This window comes from Sciurus carolinensis, chromosome 1 (genome assembly GCF_902686445.1).
Source record: "Sciurus carolinensis chromosome 1, mSciCar1.2, whole genome shotgun sequence".
Classification (NCBI taxonomy): domain Eukaryota; kingdom Metazoa; phylum Chordata; class Mammalia; order Rodentia; family Sciuridae; genus Sciurus; species Sciurus carolinensis.
In genome coordinates, this window is record NC_062213.1 from 14,188,182 (window position 1) to 14,209,860 (window position 21,679).

The following is a 21,679-nucleotide window of genomic DNA, read 5'->3' on the forward strand; positions in this document are numbered from 1 at the left end:
TCCAGGACTGCACTCGAGCCCTGGGCCACAAAGGGGCAAAGAGAGAACCGTTTAAGAGCGCCCCCGCTTTTTTAACACTTTGAACTCTTCACTGTCTGTGGATTGTATTTTCCTTTGAATTTAGGACATAGGGTGTGACAGTTTGAAGCCGAGGGTGGGACTGAGTACCCAAAAGAAAGATCAAGAACAAGACATTAAGGACTTGAACAGTTTATTCTAGGGGTCGAAGACAGTAATTATTTATTGATTTACGGGTGGTAGTGGTGGATTAAAATTCCAAAGATAGTACAGGGAGCTGAAGACCTTCTCTGAGTCTGAGACAATGAGGTAATTAGAACAGCAAAGGAACTTCCATTCTCCTCTGTAGTCACCGTTCTAGTTGCTGGTTTGGGCCGAGGGTTTCCAGAAGCTTATAATTAATAAGACATCCATTCAGAAGTGCCTTCTCATGGACTAATGATGAGCATGTGTCATGAGTGTGTGAAAGCGGTTGGAAGGAAGGAGAGTTTGCAATTTCTAAAATAATGACTCACATGACAGAGGCGGAGTATGTTTTATTTTATGATCAGAACAGTAGCGTTTCCAAACCGGCTTCCTCCCAGGAGCAAGCAGTGAAACTGATGTAAGGAAGGCCTAAGGTAGGGGTGAGTAAGCTGCAGGCTTTTGCATGTAAAAGGAGAAATTAAACAGAAAAACAAAAACAAACAAATGAAAAAAGCAAAACAAGATAAACAAAGCAAGGGAAGCGCTGTTCTGACCAAGTCTAAACATTGAAAAGTAGCACAGGTGATCCATTGGACTACATATCCCCTTCTCGCAAATGGCCTGAAGAGTCCATCTAGGGCAGGGTTAGTGGGTGGCCTGGGGTTCAATCCCTGGAGCACGTGGTTGAGTCCTGGGCCTGTTTCCCACTCTGAAACATGGAAGAAACCCAAGTCCCTCCTTGGTGGGGTTGCTGTGGACTTCTAAGCTGAACTCTATGTGCCTCGCACGGTTTACTACTGAGTCAGTCTATCAGGCTCCCAAATAGCAGATGTTAAGATGAGCAGAGGCATGGTAAGTTAACAGACAGGGGACCTGGATTCTGCTTTTTGCTATCCGTGAGGTCACAGATAAATTACATAACCCTCCAGGCTTTTGTTTCCTGGTTTGTAAAATAGTGTTAATAGTAATATTCCTTCCAGGGCTCCTGAGGCTGGGCTAGCCCACGTGAGAAAGGTCTGGCACTTGGGAGCCATCCACCAAAAGGTGCTCCTACCCTTCTGTGACCAGGGAAATGGCTAGTTAATCCAACTGAAGGGAGTTCCTTCACGTCCCAGCCCCCAGTCTTCCCTCTCTACCCCTAAACTTCTCACCTGCCTTTTGCTTTTCCTTAATTATCCATTCTGGCTTTCATCAACCATCCCCAGGAAGCATCTCATAACCCTGAGAACTTAAAAGACCTTAAGTCCCCCAGTCCCATTTTAACCAAGAAAAACCCTTGCTTTTCTTAGAATAATTTTTCTCATCTTTGTAAGCCTGCCTCTTTTTGTGGGGAGGGGGTACTGGGGATTTAACTCAGGGGCACTTTACCATTGAGCTGCACCCCCTGTCCTTTTATTTTTTGAGACAGGTTTTGCTAAAGTTGCTGAGGCTGGCCTCAAACTTGGGATCTTCCTGCCTCAGCCTCCAAATTGCTGCTAAGCCTGCCCTTGTAGGGTAAAATTCTGTTAATTTGTAATTGATGAAAATAAGTGGGGGTGGGGGGAGGAGAGGAAGAAAAGAAACAAAACACAACTTAAGATTTGGCACAACTTATATATTTGCCAGTTATTTTATTTTTTTCTAAAAACAATAGAAAAAAAATCAACTTTAAAAAGGAAAATGTACTTAAATAAAAAAAATTATGGTTTATAATACGTGGCCTGAAATCTTGTATAACTGCTATAAACGTTTTATTAAAGTTATTTACATTTGATACCATATTTACACAGGAAAATTGGGTAAACTTTTAAGATTTTTTTTTTAAAAACAATTCTTAAATACAAATCTGTTAAAGAAAAAACAACAAAACAAAACAAAAAAACCAAGATGGCAAGCATAAAAAAATGTTCTTTTATGCCCAAAGTCCTATTTGAGGCAGTTTATGGCTAAACCTTACAGTCCTAAGACCCAGCCAAGGTTGTGAGGTTGCACTTTGAACATGCATTTGAAGTAAGTTCATATTTCATGGTAATGGGGTTGCTGCAGTCCAGTCAGAAGGAACCTTTTCCCTTGCTTTCCCTTAGTAAGGAGTGAGAATTCAGGAGACTCCAGTTCCTCTGTCCAACAGGTCAACTTATGCACAAGAGTTCCGCAGCTGTTCAAGTTTCTGTTTCAACTGTTCTCGCCGCTTCCTCAACAAGTCCTTTTCTGAAATGAGCTTTTGCTCTTCTGCTTGGACGGACAGGATGTATGCTGTGGCTTTTTTTAGGATGATTACCTTGGGGGCCTTTTCGTTGTTTTCCAACTCTGGGATCTGGTCACGCAGGGCAAAAAAGCTCCGTTTCAGCTCGTTCCTCCTCTGGCGTTCCAAGACGTTGTGTGTCCGCCTCTTGTCATTCTCCTCCGTGTCCGAGGACCTGGGGCTGGCACATTTGCGGTTGTTGCTGATCTGTTTCAGGACTCTGCCACTGTCCAACCTAGCCCTCTTGGCAGCGGGACAGTCCTTCCTAGTGGAGGGGGGTGCTGCGTAATTGTGCTGATGTGTGGAGACATGGCACCTCTTCAGGACCAGTGGGCTGTGAGGAGGTTTGCTGTGGCTTCCTGCCGGGGGTGACACTGATTCTGACCTTCTGGCAGGGGGCTGTCTCTTTTCCACAGAGACAACATCAATTTCTTCCTCATCCTCTTGTTCTTCCTCTTTAAGAAAGAAAGGAAATAGATTATCACTGGGTTAGCAATGTTTCCTTGAACCAATCAATGACAAAGATTAAATTAATGTTATATAAATACAAAGCACTTATAGATTAGAAAGGAGTCTTATCTCCTAGCTAGCTAGCTATCTCCACTCTTCTTCTCAGAAAGGCAGTTTTCAAAGGGAGGACAGCTGGGGTTATGGCACAGGCAAGAAAATTACAATTCACCAGGATATGGCATCAATGCCAATTCTTACCTAAGACTTAATGAGGCTTTGGGCACACCCAACTCAACTGCATTCCCAAGCACCTCCTATTTTTAGGGGACTTTACTAAGAACCCTTCAGGTGTTGAGAATGATAGCTGCAAATCTCTTGGTATGACTTTAGCAACTCCCTATTTTACTGGAAGTGCAAAAAGAAAAAAAAATCTTTTAGCTTTGCCAAAAGTCCCGGGGGGGGGGTGGGGAAAGGAAAAAAAGAAGTCCAATTTTGGCAAGGATTTGCTTTCAAGTGCTCAAAACAGGCTGGAAAAAGGCCAGCTCCTTAGCCCATCTACTCTTAAGGCACTTTCACTAGCTCCTGGCGCAGGCAGGAGGCTGTCCTGCCGTCACTGCCTCTGCAGTTTTGTAGATGCCCATTAAATTCCAACCATTTCTCAGAAGTTAAGGGAAGAGGGAGGCAATTCATTCACCCTCCCAGAGATCAACTCTCTCTTATCCTCATTCACACCCCCCTTAGGGCAATTAAAATGCTTAAGAGTGGTAAGAGGGAGTGGATTGAGTTGCAAGATAAGCCAGAAGACTTAAAAACCCAAATGAAATTCCTGAGGGGTGGGAGGGGAGGGCGAAGGGGGTTGGCAACCAGGGCGGTCTAGGGGGATGGGACAGGATGGGAGGGAAACTGAAGCCCAGGGGCCCAGAGACAAGAGGTGGGATCCACCCTATCTCCTTCCCAAAGTAAGAAAAAGAAAGGCAGGGTCCACTAAGTGGCTAGTTTAGTTAGCCGCCAGAGACCAGGAAAAGATACCCGGTCTCACCCGGTGTCCCTTTAAGGGGTCCAGCTTACCCGAGTCGCTGCTGGTGGTAGGCGGTGTCTCCTCGTGGAGCACTAGGGGCTCGGGGCTGGCCCGCGGGGAGGACTCGGTGGAGGAGAGCAGAGAGTCTGAGGACGAAGAGAAGGCGGTGGAGTCGGGCGAGGCGCAGGGCTTGGGCGAGCTGCTGTCGTTGAGCGGGTAGGGGAAGACCACCGAGGGGTCGATGCACTCGGACGCGGCGGCGCTCAGGTCCTGCAGGTAAAGGCTGGAGGAGGAGCAGACGCTGTGCCCGCGGGCGGGGCTCGGGCTGCCGCTGTCTTTGCGCGCAGCCTGGTAGGAGGCCAGCTTCTCCGAGACCAGCTTGGCAGCAGCCGAGAAGCCGCTCCACATACAGTCCTGGATGATGATGTTTTTGATGAAGGTCTCGTCGTCCGGGTCGCAGATGAAGCTCTGGTTCACCATGTCTCCTCCCAGCAGCTCTGTCACCATCTCCAGCTGGTCGGCGGTGGAGAAGCTGCCGCCGCCACCATCGTCGTCTCCCGGGGGGGAGAAAGACGAGACCGTAACATACGGGGGCGAGCAGAGCCCGGAGCGGCGGCTCGGGGACAGGGGTGGGGTGGGCAGCAGCTCGAATTTCTTCCAGATATCTTCGCTGGGCGCCGGCGGCTGCAGCTCGCTCTGCTGCTGCTGCTGGTAGAAGTTCTCCTCTTCGTCGCAGTAGAAATACGGCTGCACCGAGTCGTAGTCGAGGTCATAGTTCCTGTTGGCGAAGCTGACGTTGAGGGGCATCGTCGCGGCAGCCTGTTGAAAGGGGCACACAAAGGGGGCAGTCTTGAGTCGAGGGGCTGGTGTTGGTGCTGAGCCCCGGCGCTGGGCGAGCCCGTCTCCAACCACTCCCCTCTAGAGCGCTCTCCCCGGAAGGGGCCAGAGGGGGTCGGCCCACCTTTCCCTATCTCCACGCGCGCTGGCGACCCGGCCGGGTAGGGCCCGCCGAGCCCCCGCCGCATTGGAGTCGGGAGGGCGAAGCCGCCCAGGAATCGAAATCGGCCTTGGCCTCCTTAAAGAGGCAGCGGGAGGTGGCGGAGGGGAAGACAATCTGCCAAAAGCAAAGACGCAAAGTTTTGCGCCACCTGAAGGAGAAGGCGAGAGGCGCCGTGGCTGGAGCGGCCCCCTCCTGCGCCGGGCCCTCCGCGCCGCCCGCTCGGCCCCACTCGCGCCGCGCCGCGCTCCTACCCGCGCCGGCGCCGCCGCCCTCTCCGCCGCCTCCAGCCTGCCCCCCGCGCGCCCCCCTTCCTTCCTCGGCCGGCTTTCTTTTCTCTCGCCGGCTGGAGTAGCGAGCTCAGCTTCGGGCTTTAACAACATTTCCCCACCCCCTCGTAAATAAGAGGGGGTGTTAAATACTAACAGGGGCACCTCCCTTCAACACTCGGCAAGGCGACGCGACTGCGCCAGAGACCCCGCAGCGATTCCGCGCCCGAAGCCGGGCGTCTTACCCCACCCCACCAAGGGTAGCAGCTGTTCTTGGATCAGCACAGAGCCCGGCTCCTCGTCGTCCCTTCGCATCTCAGGGACGCGGGGACACCCGCGGACGGCGGCGGGGGAGTCAAGGCTGAGTGCGCAGATTCGCCCTGGCGCCCCCCACCCCCAGTCAACCAACTGGGCACATCCCTGACCCAGACTCCCCTTTCTCTCCCTGAGCCTCCCCAACACCGAGTCCTAACACCTCTGGAGGCCAGGTATTTGATCAGGTTTTAAATTTCACCCTTATTACTGTTTTTTAAAAAGCCAAACGCCCAACTTCTTAAAAAGAGCGGGGGCGAGTTGGAATCGCCGTGGGGATCCACCAGCAGTTCCAACGCACCGCAGTGTCTGCTTCGGCTGTCAGAAATGCGGTAAGCCGAAATTTAAATGTCCTCTCCGAAACAAGGAAAAGTCAGAGGTTGCGGAGCTCTCTCTCTAACGCAATATGTGATACATGCTCCAGAGAACTCAGGATGTAAAGGCTTTCCGACTACCGCGAAGAGGGGCACCCCCTCCAAAAAAAAAAAAAAAAAAAAAAAAAAAAAAAAAAAAAAAGCCCAAAGCAAACCCCAAACAGCAATTAATGCAATAAAACAGGACTAGAATAACCAACCGGCTGGGGTCAGCGTCAACATACAAAAATCTCTAAAGCATAGTTTCAAAATGCACCCCCGTTTTCCCTTTCCCCTTCCCTGTCCATCTTGACAAGTCACTCTATCCTGTCCCCATCAACCCCCACCCCACCCTGACCTACCCCAACTACTCCGAGGAAAGTGTCAATAGCACAGGAAAGGGAGAAAAGACACCCAGACTTGGGCATTCGTACTCATCGCAGCCCCAAAGCCGTAGAGAAAATAAATTGAAAGACAAATGGGATCGGGTGCTTACCGGGTTTTCCACTACCCGAAGGAAATCCAGCCTTTAAACGGCAGCGAGGAGTGCCTTTCGGAGGAGCGGGTCCTGGCTAAAGGCGGGGAAAAGTGTCCCCAAATAGGCAATATAGCCTCCCCGCTCCGGAGAGTCGCGTCCTCGCTCGGGTGTTGTAAGTTCCAGTGCAAAGTGTCGGTCCGCTGCAATGGGCAAAGTTTCGCGGTTGCGGACCCCTGGTGGGAGTCAGCGGGAAGCCTGCGATGGGGGCGGCTGGTCCGAAGGCGAAGCCCCCTTTCACTCCGGGTTTCCCTTCTCAGGACACCCGGAGCGCGGCTCTGCTCCCTCGGTTCTTCCACCCTCGCGGGTCCGCCCGCTCACTCCCTCTGTCTCTCGCTGGAATTACTACAGCGAGTCAGATAAAGCCCCGAAAAAACGGCCTTTATACTGCTGCTACGCACGATCCCTCCCCCTCGGTTCTTTTTCCCGCCAAGCCTCTAAGAAGCCCTGCCCTTCTCCAAGCAGGAGGGGAGCCAGGAGGCAGCCGCCGGGGCGCGGCGATGTTGGCGGCCGCGAGAAGCGCAGCTCAGGGGTCCTCGGTCGTGCAGACCCTCGTATTATAAAGGGCTGGTGGGCGGAGATTCGACAGAGAATCTTTTTTTTTTTTTCCTCGCCCGCCCTCTGCTTTGGGAACCGGGAGGGGCACTTCTGCCGAGGGAGGGAAGGGGGAGGAGACTCGGCCCCGCAGCCAGGCACTCCAGCTATCGGATGTAAACAGTATAAGGGCGCAGCATGAATTAACTGCGTGCGCCTACCATTTTCTTTTGCTCCTGTTTAAATCCTTTCCCTTTCTCTGCTCCTCCTCTGGCGCAGCACTCTCACAAACTGCATTCTTGTCCTGCGTGTTCAGTCATCGCAGGTGGAACAGCTGCCCTCAACACTGAGAATACACCATGTACCCACGACCGCGCCACGCACGTCCCGGGCGGCCGGGCGCCTCCCTAAGGCTGGGGAAAGAGCAGCATTTTGAAAATAAGTGTCAAGAAGACAGGAAGGCAGAAGGAATATTTATGAGCGCACATTCAGTATGGGGAGTATTAGGTAGGGATAAATGACTGAGGAGGTAGGGAGGAAAATAATGCCTGGAATTATTAAAATAACTCAGCAACGCGTTGCCACGTATACTTGGAGAGTGTGTTATGAATAAGTACCTTTTACATTTCTTGGGGTTGTGTGAGTGTAATTTATTATGCATTATGTATGCACAGCTATCTGGATCGGTTACTTCCCACCCAGAATGAATCCCCCAGTTTGCTGCCAAAGCAGCAGATACCGCTCGCTTTGCCCAACCGGCTCAGACTTCCACCCGGCTGGGTGTGGGAAGCGGCTATTCCCGCAAGACGCACTAATCGCTGAGATCTTTCTGCGTGTTCACGAGCTGGAGAAGAGGAGGAGCGCGGTTGGGGCGTGCACCGGGGGGTGAGGATCCTCCCTCGTCAGTTCTCTGCCAGTCTACACCCCGATCCCACCCCCGCGCCTACCATACGGAGTTCCCAATTCCGTAGCCAGGTTTCAGAGGAGACAAACCCTCCTTGCGCCCTGTGGCGCGGGTTTGCTCGAGATTCCGTTTGGGGGAAATCAAAGGCGCTAGACAGGAGAATATGGGAGGGACAGAGGGGAACCGAACCTCCCGACCGGACTTCCCAGAAGGGGAGTGGGGCGGCGGGGGAGGGCGTGTGGACCGGGCCTGGGGAGTCAGCAGAGACTTTGGTGAAGAAAACCGTTAACTCTTTCCTCTCCGACAAACTGGACGTTTGATTCCTGGCTGTGTCCTCTTTCCTCTTTATTATTGAAATCATAATCGGTGCAAAACCCCACCGATTCTATCAAATGAGAGGAAAGGGGTTTGTTTTTATGCCTTTTTGGGGGATCTCGAGCTAATTAGAAATTGGATAGATTTCAGGCTTTTATTTCTTGGTTCGCAATTTTTTTCTGAATATCTTACTGAAAGTGCCTCATATATTAGCACATAAGAATACACATTTCATGCATACGTCCACCCAGTTTATTGCCCAGCCTGAAACATGATTTGTTTGCTCCCTAAAAGGTTTTATATTTAATATATAGTACACATTCCCTCGGGATTTGCTATTTAGCATTCGTACATGGCATCAAAAACAAAGGCACTCTTTCACCCAAAGACATTTTTAGTAAACTTTTCCCACTCTTACTCCTTAGAAAAGAAAACAAAAATTGGACAGAAGGGCAACCGTATAGCGCGCAGCCCGTTCACGATGTTATTACCCGTTGAGTATGCAGCTCAGCGTTCAATTGTTAAATGAGTAGCAACTTCCTCCAAATCAAGCTCACAGCACAGTTCAGCTTTAAGGATTGCAAATTACTCCAGCCTCCAAGTCTTTGCCGCAAATGCGGGGGGCGACCAATCCCAGGGCTCGGGTTTTGCTGCAAAGCGTCTTTTCCCCGCCCCCTCCCCCGCTGCACCCGCCTTGGGCTTTGCGAAAGTAAAGTAAGTGTGCCCTCTACTGGCCTCGGAAATCGCCGCGTCCGGAAGCCAACGAGGGCGGAGGGCGGAGGGCGGAGGTGGGGTGGGGGCAGGGCGTCCGGAGCGCCGGGGTTCTGGGGGAATTAGGATGCGCTGATCCTTACAACGAGTTTCCTGCCGCTTTTATGATTCCTTCAGGTCGGCTGCAGAAAGACCGAAGGAAGAGGAATTACTGGGAGACAGTGGCTCAAAGGATGGTACTGGACCATATAAGAGGTGGTGAAAATGAACACATCACTGCTTTTTGACACTGAGCATTACCCTAGGGGGGACCAAAGCTAATTTATGGGAAACGTGAATTATTTCCTGAAACGCACAGGAAAAAATTTCCAACAAAACCCGAAAGCACCAAAAAAAGTTTTAGTCTTCACTTCTTAGAAACCTGTTGTCTTCCAACCACCAACTTTGAAAGCAAGACTCTGGATTTTATTGGGTAAGGGGAAGCAGAGAGGGTTTTGCCTATTATTATTTTAATTTAAAAAATTGGATTGGTAAATAATAGCCAATAGCCAGTTTTGAACGTGAGGAGGGACATTTGAGGTGTCACGTCAAAAAATAAAAAAATGTAAAGGACCTTTTCATAAAAATTTTAAAATTTTTTAGCAGGGCACAGTGGTGAACACTTGTAATCCCAGATACTTAGGAGACTGAGGCAGGAGGATCCCAAGTTCAGAGCCAGCCTCAGCAATTCAGTCTCAAAACAAAAAATAGAACTGGGGCTGTAGCTCATTGATAGAATGCTCTGGGTTTAATCACCCGGGTGTGGTTTTAAACCAAAGATGGGAAAAAAGTGAAGGGAATTTACATACATAGTGGGTCCGTGTGTATGAATGTTAAAAAGTAGGGTGCTTTTCTTCTTTTGAGATGGGTTTTGCTTTGTTGCCTGGGTTGGGGATCCTCCTGCTTCAGCCTGAGTTGCTGGAATTACAGGCCCAGGATACTTGCCAGGGTCAAGTTGTCCTTATCTGTGCCAAAGATGCCTGACAGTGTGATCACCCTGCCGAAACCAGCAGCAAAGGACAACAGCAAAAACTAGAATAGTCACTGTGTGACCTCAGAGGTCAGTTTTTGAAAGTCAGTAAAAATGGTAGATGTGCCTTATTTTAAGGTCTGCCTCCCAAATTATGACCCACCACTGTGGGTGTGTGAACACAGGCAGAGCTGTGGCCTGTGGGTTGGGGACTTAACCTCATTCTCCCCTGGGCTGTCCATTATCAGCTGGGGTGTTACTTTCAAGTAGCAGCTTGGAGTTTTGTGCCTGCAAATGAGGTAGGTGTCATCCCCACTTACCCACGAAGGAACAGAAAGCAGACCTTGGAGAGGTTAAAGGGCATCCCTATTGTTCTTTTAGAACATTTTAAGCCACATTTGACCCAGAGTAGACCCTTGCTGGGTTGAGAAATGGCTGAGGAGATTCAAGTTAATAATATCAATGGTGATGACCAAGAGATATATGATCATTGTAAAATAAATTGAAAAGTAGAAAAAGAAAGAGACAAGAGTTTTTAATCCTGGCTGCCCAGAGGTAGGTGTTGGGAGTTTATCTTTTAAGGGGAATCTTGCCTGGTACAGTGGTGCTTGCCTGTCATCCCAGGGACTCAGGGGTCTGAGGTAGGAGGATCACAAGCTCAAGGTCAACCTCAGCAATTTAGCGAGACCCTGTCTCAAAATAAAAAAATAAAAAGGTCTGGGGATGTGGCTCAGTGATAAAGTGCTCCTGGGTTCAACCCCAGAACCAAAAAAGGAAAAAAAAAAAAAAAAAAAAAAAGAGGGGGAGGGTTGGAGGGAGGAGGGATCCTCCATTTTTCTGCACTAAATTTTTGTTGGGGAAACAGCTGAAGGTGTTGCCTGGAAGTTGTAGCTTGATGGGGCTCTCTTTTTGGAGATGCTGCTGGAGTGAGTTAGGCTTCCAAGAAGAGTCAGATCTGTTATTCTCCCCTGTGATAGACCCCGCCGTAGGCAGCCCCACAGGATTGCCCTCAAGGGAATACTGTCTCCCAGGAGGGAGACACAACTCAGAATCATTAATTCTCCCAATGACAGGTTTTCGCAGTAGTTGTTATACTGCTCTGATACTTAGAAAATAAGAAGAAACCGCAGGAAGAATGAGCTCTTTTTTGTTGTGCTAGGGATAGAACCCAGGACCTCACACACGCTGTACCACAGAGCTGTCCCTCAGGTAGAAGGAGCAGTTTCACCAAACTTTCTCCTTCCTTTCCGGAGACATAAAAGGGGAGATTCAGAAGGTGGGACTTGTGTAAAATAACACTGGTTTCCCCTTTAAGTTCTTTGACTGTCTCTCTTCCTTCAGCCTTCAGAAAGTTTCCTACAGAGGTGACCTTCCACAGATAAGAACAGTTACTAATATGGAAAGAAGCTGGATAGGGGTGATTTAATGCTGACTGCAACCTGGGCAGAGGCAGAAGGCCCCCAGGATGGCTGGGCTACTACTTTAAAATCTCTTCTAGTCACATGACGCCTGTCAAGGGAGGGAGGAGCAAGGGAAGAGGGTGATAAATATGTGTGCAGCAGAAGGATCATTTTAAAGAAGGGTGGTTAGATGAAAAACTAGCCAGGGAATGCTAAAGGAAGAGAGGGTCTCACAAGCATGCTAATGCCAGCCATGCCTTCCCGAGCAGCCCTTGCAAGCTCTTCAGCAGACAAGAAAATAAAATCATGTCCAACATCATTAATTCATACAAATGACAGCAAAAAAGGCAGTGAAGAAAACCTGTATGCATTTTTAAAAATGCATGTTCCTGTTCTCCCCTCTCCTACTTTCTTCTAGCCTGCTGCATAAATTGAAGGAATAGAGAAGAAAAAAATTAGTAGATATTTTTAACAAAAGACCTAAGCGTCAACATTTCCTGTGTTGCATTCAGTTTGTTGTGTTGCTTTCTTCCCCATCGACTTCTAGACCCCAGATCTTGGCAGAGGGGTCCAGGTTGAACCTGATAAACCCTACCCGCATGGCAGCTTGACATACTCCTTTTATTTTTCAGTCTTCTGCTGTAATCTTGCTTTACTTTGTAGCTCCTAGAATAGACAAATGGTTCCTTTGTTTAACTTTGCTTCAAAGGCTTGGTTTATTGTTCTCTAAGTGCCAAACCCAAGCCAATCTCAGAAGTTTCCACACTTTGGCTCGCTGGCCTGTCTTTGCTCTTGTCCTTTGGAGCAGCATCTGTCCCCAGTTGGACCCTTGCTGGGTTGGAGGTAGAGGTGACTGTAAGGCAGACACATGGGGAAAATGTTTGCTTTTAACCTCAACCTTCATTTGGAAGCCAGCAGAATCGGAGCCCATGGAGGGATTCTAAACTGTGACTTCTGACAGTTTTCAAAGTCAGGCTTCCTGAGAAAAGCTCCCCTTTACTTGTTGCTGTTTTTATTTTTATTTCTCATGTGCTATTTCCCAGCACTGAGGATGGAGCCCAGGTCTTGTGCATGTAAGAGAAGTCACCATGGATAATCCAGCCTCTTGCTGTTGTTTGAGATTGTCGATTTTCTCCATGACTCCTTTTAAGTGGACTCCTTTACAGAAGCTTTCCTGAAGGCATCCAGTGGCCGCCAAACACAAAGCCAATGGCTAGTTCCCATTTTCCTTTTTGAATTTGCAGTTTACTGTCAGGCTTCTGAAAATGTTCATTTTTTTAGTTTTACAAATCAGTGGTTCTCAATTACGATTGCATTTTATGTTGTCACCAGGTCTGGGGAGGGGGCTTACTGCTGGCATTTAGTGGGTAGAGGTCAGGGAGGCCTGTGTCCTCCAATGCACAGGAAATCTCCCATAACAGAGACTTGCTGGGCCCCCAAAGTCAGCAGTGCCGAGGATGAGCATCCCTCATCCTGTGTACTCGGCTTGTTCTGCTGTTCCCTTTTTGGCTCTCTTTCCTCCTTTACCCTCTCCAGGTAGCTGCTAAAATCATCTTGCAGTCGATTCCTATGAGTTCCCCATCTCCCCTGCTGCATTGGCCCTGATGCACTGATTAATTTTCTTCTTTATTTACAATTCTTCAGTGGCCCCCAGTGGTCCGAGACAGCTCTACCTCATGAGCTAGGAATTCAAGCCCTCCTGCATCTGGTGACACCTTATCTTCCCCTACTTCCCACCAACTCTGCACTTCAGAGAAACACGTCTATTTACAGTCACTCTGAAGGACATGCAAGTTCCCACCTCAGCACTTTTGTTCAGTCCCTGCCCTGTTGCCTCCTCCTCTTCCTCCAGACCCAGCTACAGCCTGGTGTTCAGGGTGGAGTCTGCCTTCCCTTTCTGCCCTTCTGTGGGATCAATTGCAGAATCATGGAAGTATGGAGCCTGATGTTTTGGAAAGCAACTAATTAAACTGTTCTGAAACCTAAATATTTGTTCTCGGGGTACAATCAAGGGGATTTCTGGCTAAAATGGATTAACTGTGGCCTTTCTTAACTCTCAGAGAAGGGCTCCTTTTTGCCTTTTCCTTGAGACTATAAATGTTACAAGGTGAGGGATCAAGTGCAAATGCTCAGTTATTCCTTTTAGAGAGGTTGAAGGCCTGCTCACACTCCACTGCTAGAATTTGGTAGATCTGTAGACTATCTCAATTACTTTTTGTCTACACGAGAAGCAGTATGTGGGCAGAAGTTGCTAGATTGGCCTGCCTGGTGGCCTGTTCTGTCATGACCACTTGTAAAACAGAGCAAGACCTCTGACCTCTCTGAATCTCACTTTTCTTCATCTGAAAAAAATGGGAATATCCTAATTGCAGCATCATTATTGAAGGTAATGTTAAATTATAGGAGATAGTGCACTTCACGAGATTTCTGGTGTCTGGCACGCCCTTAGTAAGTGTTGATAGTTGTTAATATGGGCTCAAGATTTAGCAGAAAATAATGCATCAAGCTATTTTAGGTTGAATGTATTAGTATTTCATGATGTTCCATAGTCAGTTGTATGAAATTTATGTCCCCTGTCATGTCACCAAGCACAAAAAATTATGGGCTAATACAAACATGTCATTGGACAGATGAGAAATTGAGACAGAGAATCACAGATTATCTAATATTTGGGGACAATTTCTAACTAAGCCCCTTTCTGTCTCCACTTACTTACTATCCCAAATGTCTTCCATTGTGTGGATTGCTCCCTTCAGAAACGCCAATGTTCTGGAAGCTTTGGAAGGTACAGTCAAGGTATTATGTTAGGATTTGCCTTCTTTAACTAAATCCGCAGTACTGGCTGACCCCTGAATGTGATCCTGGAAGGCCAGGGACAGGGCAACACCTTGTCTCCTGACTGGATGAACTTCTCCTGGGATCTGTATCTATTTTCTTGTGCTGGCAAACTGATCTGTACATTAGAAAAACTTCCTTCAAAGCGTAGACCAACACCCAAGCGTAAAACCCCTGACTACTTCTAACCCACATTTCCCCCCACTTCATTGATGGTCAAGGTTTTTCAACTCAGATGCTTACAGTGGCTTTGCAGGGAGAATGTGATTCAGAAACACAATAGGGAATGGTGGGGGAAAAAGGTCAACTGGAGAGTATCTGCCCCTGCACGGCTGGCAGCTGCCCTCAGTGCCTGTTGGTTGGTACCCTGCAAGCTGACCCTGTTGGTGGAAGTGCTTCCAGTCTTTTAAGTGAAGATGAAAATCTGGATTTTAAAATATTGGCAACTAATAAAACAATTGTAAGGAGAAGCAAAATGTGTCTCCAAGAGAGATTTGGCCCTTGGGCTCCAGCCCGAGAGCTCTGCTCTTAGGTCTTGTAATCCAGCCCAGTTGCCTCCCTGTGGCCTTTCCGCCTGCCTTCTTCCTTCTTGAGCTTTAACCATTCCCTCATTCTCCTGTGTTAGGTAACATGACAGTGTGTTGCTTGTGTGGGTTTTAGTGTCTGACTCCTTGATCATAGGTTTCTGGGGTCCCGATGGACATTGACATTCTCATCTGCCAAGAAAGTCTCCAAGTCACACGAGACCAGGGGGACATTTACAAAGTGGTGAACTAGGCTCTAAGAGAGAAGAAACTCAGGGATGAAGGTGGGCGCCTGTCAGGGGGAAGATCCCTTGACCTAAAAGCAGATGCAATGAAATGTAAACCAAATCTCACTGGCAACATCCTGGAGCAGCGCCCCCTGCAGGCAACTTTTCTTAGTGCTTTAGAACCCCGGGCAGGAGGAAATCCTTCTGGAACCCAAGAAGGAAGGAAGGAAGGGATGGGCATGTGGGGATAGGAGGAGCTGAGGCTGTCAGTTTTCAAACAGAAAGTGATGTACTGTTAGGGGATCATAAAATCTGCCTAATAGATTATGACCAACATTTTCATAAAGTGGACTAACAGAAAATATCAAAGTACACTGTAGATTAAGAATTAAAAAACAAATCCTCTGTCTCTGTTTCTCTCTCTCTCTCTCTCTCTCTCTCTCTCTCTCTCTCTCTCTCCCTCCCTCCAAGCATGGTCATGATCTGAAATTCACCTCTAACAGTGTTAGAAAGGCCCCAGGCATCGTCTCCTTTAATCTCCACTATAATCCTAGGAAGTGTAGATTATGGTTCCATTTCCCAGGTAGGTGAATAGAGGTGTGGCAGGGACCTGCTTGTACAGGAGCAATATTGTGGCACTGGGTTCCTGAATTCTTTTACTCCCACTGGGCTGAATCTGCTCTCTCATAAGCTCAGGAGAGCACTGGGACCAGTGCTAACTAGTTCTGTGCTGCTGATCAGAGCAAATCCTTTGGGAAAAGCCAAAGGCAGCAAAATAGAAGACTTTCCCTCTGACTCCTACCCTTTTCCTGGCACATAAGGCCAAGGGGTCAACAGCATCATGAGTGTCAAGACAGAGGATACAACAGACACATCCTCGTCTCCCAAGGAGCTTGCTAAGGTATGTATTGTCTCTCTTCTAGAATATTTCATTTTATTTTAAAGAATATTTTATAAGAAGGTTAGCAATATTTGTGTGTCAAGTAGACTTTTGTTTTGGGCAAAGAACACAGGTTGACAATCTGATGAGCGCTGGTAGTTGTAGGAATCCCTATAAGCCTGCGTTCAGATTCTTCTCCTCTTCCTCTTTTTCTTTGCAGCGGTAGCGGTTGAACTCACAGGTGTTCCATCACTGAGCTACATTTCCCACCTTTTTTATTTGATGTTTTGAGGAAGGGTTTCTTTAAATTGTCCACGCTGGCTTAAAACTTGCAATCCTCCTGCTTCCCCCTCCCCAGTTGATAGATTTAGAGGTGTGCACCACCTTTCCCAGCTAAGTTCAAATTCTGTCACTGTTCTTGACTGGGTGTGCAACCTTGGAGAAACTACTGTACTAAAATGAGCCTCAGTTTCTCCAGCTGTAGAAAACGATAACAACCGTAATTGCTCCTGAGGGTTGTCTTGAAGACTGAGCGAGGACGCACACCCTCAGAAAGGGAAGCTGTTTGGTTATCACGAGGATGACTAGCACACTTTATTTCAGAGCTTCTTGTTCTTTATTGTTTTCATTACCTACTTCAATCCTTCCCCAAAGAGCTCCATGTGATAATCCGTGGTGGAGTCCAAGCCCTGTGCCTTGGTGGGCATCCCAGTGACATCTGTAAGTGGAGGATCTTATGTCAAGATTACAGCTGCCATTAGGTGACTGTCTCATTTTCTGCTTGCCTAATCACATGGTCATGGTACCCTGACTCTGGTCTGCAAAAGCCTGTCTCTGCACCCCTCAGTCCAAATGCCCTGGGAAGGCCAGAGGATTGGAAGTCCTCTCCTGCTGCCTGTGGGTCACCTTGGAGTCCTCACCCTTGCTGTAGCTTTGCGGGGAGGGATGTGGGGGAGGGGCTAGATGTTGGAAACTGGCCAGGGGACTTCACCGGCCTAACAAAGGATTATTTTAAAAGGGTTGATTTGGTAATAGGCAGAGGGGAATTCCGTGGATAGATAATAATTTATGCAAGGAATGCCATCTGCTTCTTTGGCAAAGCATTAGTGCATAATTGCAGGCACGATTTCCTTCCATTCCTTGCCCTGTGCCATTCAACTCCTTAAGTGACACCTCCTGAGCTGTTTGGGTGGGCGGAGAGACATGGGGTGCCTAGCTTGGATGTTGGCTGAAGAGAGTTTGCCATAAAACTGGAATCATTAATTGGAATGCATTAAAGGATTAAACACTAAAGAAGAACATATTGGTGTTCTGGCCAGTTTAGCCAAATGTGGTACTGAAAATTAATAAAAACAGGCTTCATTGGATATATAAAATCCTAAATTAAGTTTGGTCTTTGAACAAAGAATTGGTTATAGCCTTCTCTAATTAGATCAGGAACCCAAAAGCGTATGGCCAGACCTCTTTCCCTACCACCCCCCCCTTGCTTTGGCATCTACGAGGATGTTTTGGATACTTTACTTATGTATGGATTCTTCTGTCTTTCTTTGCAGCTTTGATCAATTCTGGTGGAGGTGGTGAGGTCTGGGAATCTGGGTTGGGGGTGCTGAGGTGGAGGTGGGGTGGAGGGAAGGGCTGGTACTGTTTTGGAAGTCTTGCTAAAGTAGCCTTCTTGCTTGAGCACCAAGTCTTGCTCGCTGAATTCTGGCTCAGATGTCAGGTTTTGACCTTCTCAGTGTTTATAACATTTTAAAACAGTGCTAACATTTAAAAGGAGGTAGATTTCACATTGGAAGTCTAATTCCTTTCTTAGAGATCCTGGGTCTCCATTTCCATGTGGATGGATATGGGAAGCACCAGATTGTCTTCTATTTTCCCTTTTTAATTTTTTTGTTGGTGCATTATAATTATACATAATAGTGGGATTCATTGTTACGTATTCTTTTGTGGTGGTGGTGGTGGTACCGGGAATTGAACCCAAGGCCTCAGGCATACTAGGCATACTGCCTCTGAGCTGCATCTCCAGCTTATTGTTACAAATTTGAACATGTACATAGTATAACAATATAATTTGGTAAGTTTCCTTTCCCAGAACCTCCCCCTTTCCTCCCTTCTTACCTCCCGGAGCCAACTTCTTTATACTTTTATTTTTAATTTTCAATTTTTTATTTGTTTAATTTTATTTTTTGGTACTAGGATTGTACCCAGGGCCACTCTACCACTGAGGTACATCTCCATCGGTTTTTATTTTTTATTTTGACACAGGGTCTTGCTAAATTGCTCAGCTTGACCTAGACCTTGGTGATCCTCCTGCTTCAACCTCCCCAGTTTCCACAGTGTACCACTGTGCCTGTTCTGACTGCCTTTTCAAGAGTTGGGAACTTTTCATTTTGCCACAGTCTCCACCACTCCCTTACGTAAATCCATTTGGCTCATCAGTGGTTCTAGCTTTTGCCTGGTCCTTGAGGTTATGATCCTGATTTAGGCAATTTCTTGGTGCTTTCATAGTTCTGATTATAAAGGAAAATTTCATCTTCAGAAAGGAGATATTTAAGGAATACTTAATAACAATGATTCTAACATTGGCGTATGTATGCCATATACCTGCCCCTTTTTTTTCATTATAGTAGATTTATTGAGATAAAATTCACATGCCATACAATTCACCCATTTAGCCTGTACAGTTAACAGTTTTGGTATGTTAGGATTGCGCAACTGTCGCCACAATCTATTTTAAACTTTTTAACCTTTCTCCAAGGAAACCCTGGACTCATTAGCAATCACTTCCCATTTCCTCTCAACATCTCCAGCCCTAGGCAAACATCAAGTACTTTCTGTCCCTATTTATTTATTATTTTAACCATTCCATATAAATGGATTTAGACCATATGTTGCTCTTTGTGACTGATCTTTTGCATGTATCAACACTTCATTTTTTATTACTGAATAATATTCCACTTCATGAATATATCATATTTTATTTATCCTCATGGATGGCCATTTGGGTTGTTTCTACTTTATAATCATTAAGAATAATGTAGCTATAAACACTGCTGTAACAATATTTGTATGAATGTACATTTTCTTTATGTATCTATCTGTCTACCTTAGTGAGTCTAAAAACTAAGTCATATGGTAACTATTTTTAACCATTTGAGGGACTGCTAAACTGCATTCCCAAACAGCAGCGCCATTTTTTATTCCTGCAACAGTATGTGAGGGCCAGCACTTTCCCCAAACCCTCTCCAGCCCTTGTTGGTATCTGTCCTTCTCATTGTCATTTTGTCAGAGTGTGGAGGATCACGTGCAGATTGGTCATTTACCAGTCCTGCTGTAAGTACTGAGGGGCAGTAGTTCTTTACCGCACCCCAACTTTAGGAGGAAAATACTGATACTCTGACCCTTCCCAATTATAGGACAGGTACTGGCTTCCAGCTGCTAGTTTTCTTTTTTAGGGGATGACATTATTTCTTGTTCTATACAAGGACATTTTGTTTCCTCATTTTAGATAGGGCTGTAAGTCTCCAGGCAAGACTGTTTTTTAAATCGGTACTGGAGAACAAACTCAGAGTCTTGCTCATGCTAGGCAAGAGCTTGACCACTAAACTACACACCCAGCCCTGAAGAAGACTCCCTGACGTATAGGCAGCTTCAGTAGCTAGTGTCTCAGGAGTCCTTCCCTGACATTTTTCTTGGCTCATAATCTTCCCTCAGCCTCACGAAGTTTTCCCTTGGCTAATTTTTATTCAAGTTCAAGATTCTCTGAGAGGCTTTCCAAGCCTTCCTGCCTGCATCAGGACCCATTCTTTCAGCTTCTGGACTTACCATAGTAACATTCATTCATCAACATTTTTATATTTTGTCATTTTTTAAATGGAAGTTTTTGTTTTATGCATTACTAATCTTGCTACACATGCACACTTATATTCTCCTTTTTTTATTTGGAGGGTATGGGTTTTGAAAGCACAATTTTAAATGCTTACAAAATATTCTATAAAGTGATTATAAAATACCTTATTTAGCCATATTTTTATATTAAGAAAAAAAGTTGGAATTGTCTTATTTGTTTGCTATGATAAATAACACTGATTTGAACAACTTTGGGCATAAACCTTTTTTACATATTTAGGATTCTTTTCTTAGGGTAGAGTCCAGAAGAGGAATTATTGAGTTGGAGGCATTTGTAAGGCCCTCGATATATATTGCTGAAGTTAGAGAGGAAAGAAGATGTAGGGAATTAGGTAGTCCCAGGTATATAGGAGAATTCTGGTTAACCAGACCTATGTCAGTCCTGGGTTTATTATCATCCTGCAAAAATCTGTGCTTTAATCTGCATTTCTTTGATTAATAGTGGGGACAAATGTACTAATTATACAAACCATGGAAACACATCTTAGTTGTTATGCTGATTAAAAAGTAGATACCACATTATAGGTACATCTTCCTAAAGGAGCCCAAGAAAGACTAAATAAGAGCATTTGTTGGTGAGGATAAGAGAATGAAATGGTCTAAATGGCTCAATTAAATCGCTGATCATGGGATTTGCAGATAAAGCAGGAGGACACATTACTGGACCGTCACTCTGTAGCTCATTTTTATGCCTTATCAGAAGGAGAGGGCTGCCCCCTTCTAAATGGCAGCCACACCTGGAAGTATAATAAAAAGTACTGCAGGTGGACAGTAAGAGCTGGAGACAGCTCTGGGTGCAGGTCACATGGGACCTGAGATGCTCAATGTTGTTTAGAGAAGCCTTGGTTGTTTAGAGAAGCCGGGGTTTTCCAATCTTTTATTTCAGTTTACTCTACCAGTGGAACATTTTTTTCCCTTTGTAAAACCTTGACGTAGAACCTGGGGTGGGGAGTGGAGCAGAGAAGCAGGAGAGCCAGCTGGTCCACGGCTCATGCACAGGTCTTGAGATACTGGCTGTGTCTCCGGACGAGATTATCAGTGCGGTTCCAGAGACGTGTTGCCGGGATGGAGAGATGGCCAGCCCTTGACTTTCCTGCAGGTATCCAGCCTTGAGGGTGCACAGCAACCCACCAGAAAAATACCTGTCTTCTTTATATCTTGTAGAAGAGTTAACTACGGAATGGGGAGGTTAAAGAACTTGCCTAGAATCAAACAGTTGGCATTTGATGAAACAAGGATTCAAGTCTAGGTATTTGGGAGAGGTTGGGATGGAGATGTTGAAATTGGAGAGGATGAGTCCTGATTAAGTAGTAGTCACCGGGAAGCTGTGGGCTATGGTGGGCCCTCCCTCCCTCCCATTCTCACTCTCTGTCTCTCTCCCTCCCTCTCTAGGCTAATTTCTTAAAATTGAAAATAGGATTGGCTAATCTTGGCTTCCTGAAAGACATCAATTAAACCAATCATTTGAAGTAGGCAGAGGAGTCAAATGATGCAGAAGATCAGTAGACCCTTCCTCGGCCATGTCAGAATGTAAAGAAAAATCAACTGGACATTTCTTTCAACAGCCCATCCACTTTATCATCCACACATTCGTAATTCCTGAATCGGGCAGTATAGTGTTTAGAGCAGAGACCATCAGGCTTCAATCCCGGTGCCCCACTCTGTAAATCAAACCTCTGGCTTCCTTCTTTCTTTTTAAAATGAGGATAATAAGTCAGATATGGTGGTGCACACTTGCAGTCTCAGCGACTTGGGAGACTGGGTCAGGTGGATCTCAAGTTCAAGGCCAGCTTGCGCAACTGGACCAGACCCTGTTTCAAAACAAAACCAAAAGACTGGGGACGTAGCTCAATGTCAGAGTGCCCCTGGGTTTCATTTGCAGTACGGTAAAGTGACAACAGTAATGGTATCTGCCTTGTAGAATTCTTAAGAGCAGTAGTTCTGATAACACCTCTAATGTTTATAGTGCCTGGCACACAGTAAGTGTTCAATAAATGCTGATGGTTAATATTTAGTCACTTTTTTCTTTCAATGACTGTTTGTTTATCCCTATCTGTTCTCTACTAGATCAG

The 21,679-nt window shown here is 46.5% G+C and overlaps 1 protein-coding gene across 2 annotated transcripts; it reads right to left on the reverse strand.

Annotated features, from left to right (window-relative positions):
- Positions 1-1,812: 1,812 nt before the first annotated feature.
- On the reverse strand, positions 1,813-6,881 carry Myc (MYC proto-oncogene, bHLH transcription factor). 2 transcript variants are annotated; one of them, XM_047526957.1, is made up of 3 exons: positions 6,321-6,881; positions 3,944-4,712; positions 1,815-2,880 (listed from the first exon to the last, which is right to left on the reverse strand). In XM_047526957.1, exons 2-3 carry the CDS (start codon positions 4,698-4,700, stop codon positions 2,318-2,320), a joined length of 1,320 nt encoding a protein of 439 aa, XP_047382913.1. In that variant the 5' UTR covers positions 4,701-4,712; positions 6,321-6,881; the 3' UTR covers positions 1,815-2,317. The 2 variants fall into 2 exon arrangements, with proteins under 2 accessions (XP_047382918.1, XP_047382913.1); XM_047526962.1 differs by lacking the exon at positions 6,321-6,881 and having other exon boundaries at positions 1,813-2,880.
- Positions 6,882-21,679: the final 14,798 nt, after the last annotated feature.

Coding starts and splice junctions, on each gene's coding strand:
- Myc (XM_047526962.1), bottom strand. CDS start 4,700: ATGCCCCTCAACGTCAGCTTCGCCAACAGGAACTATGACCTCGACTAC. Junction 2,881..3,943: donor TACCACCAGCAGCGACTCGG/GTAAGCTGGACC, acceptor TCTTTCTTAAAG/AGGAAGAACAAGAGGATGAG.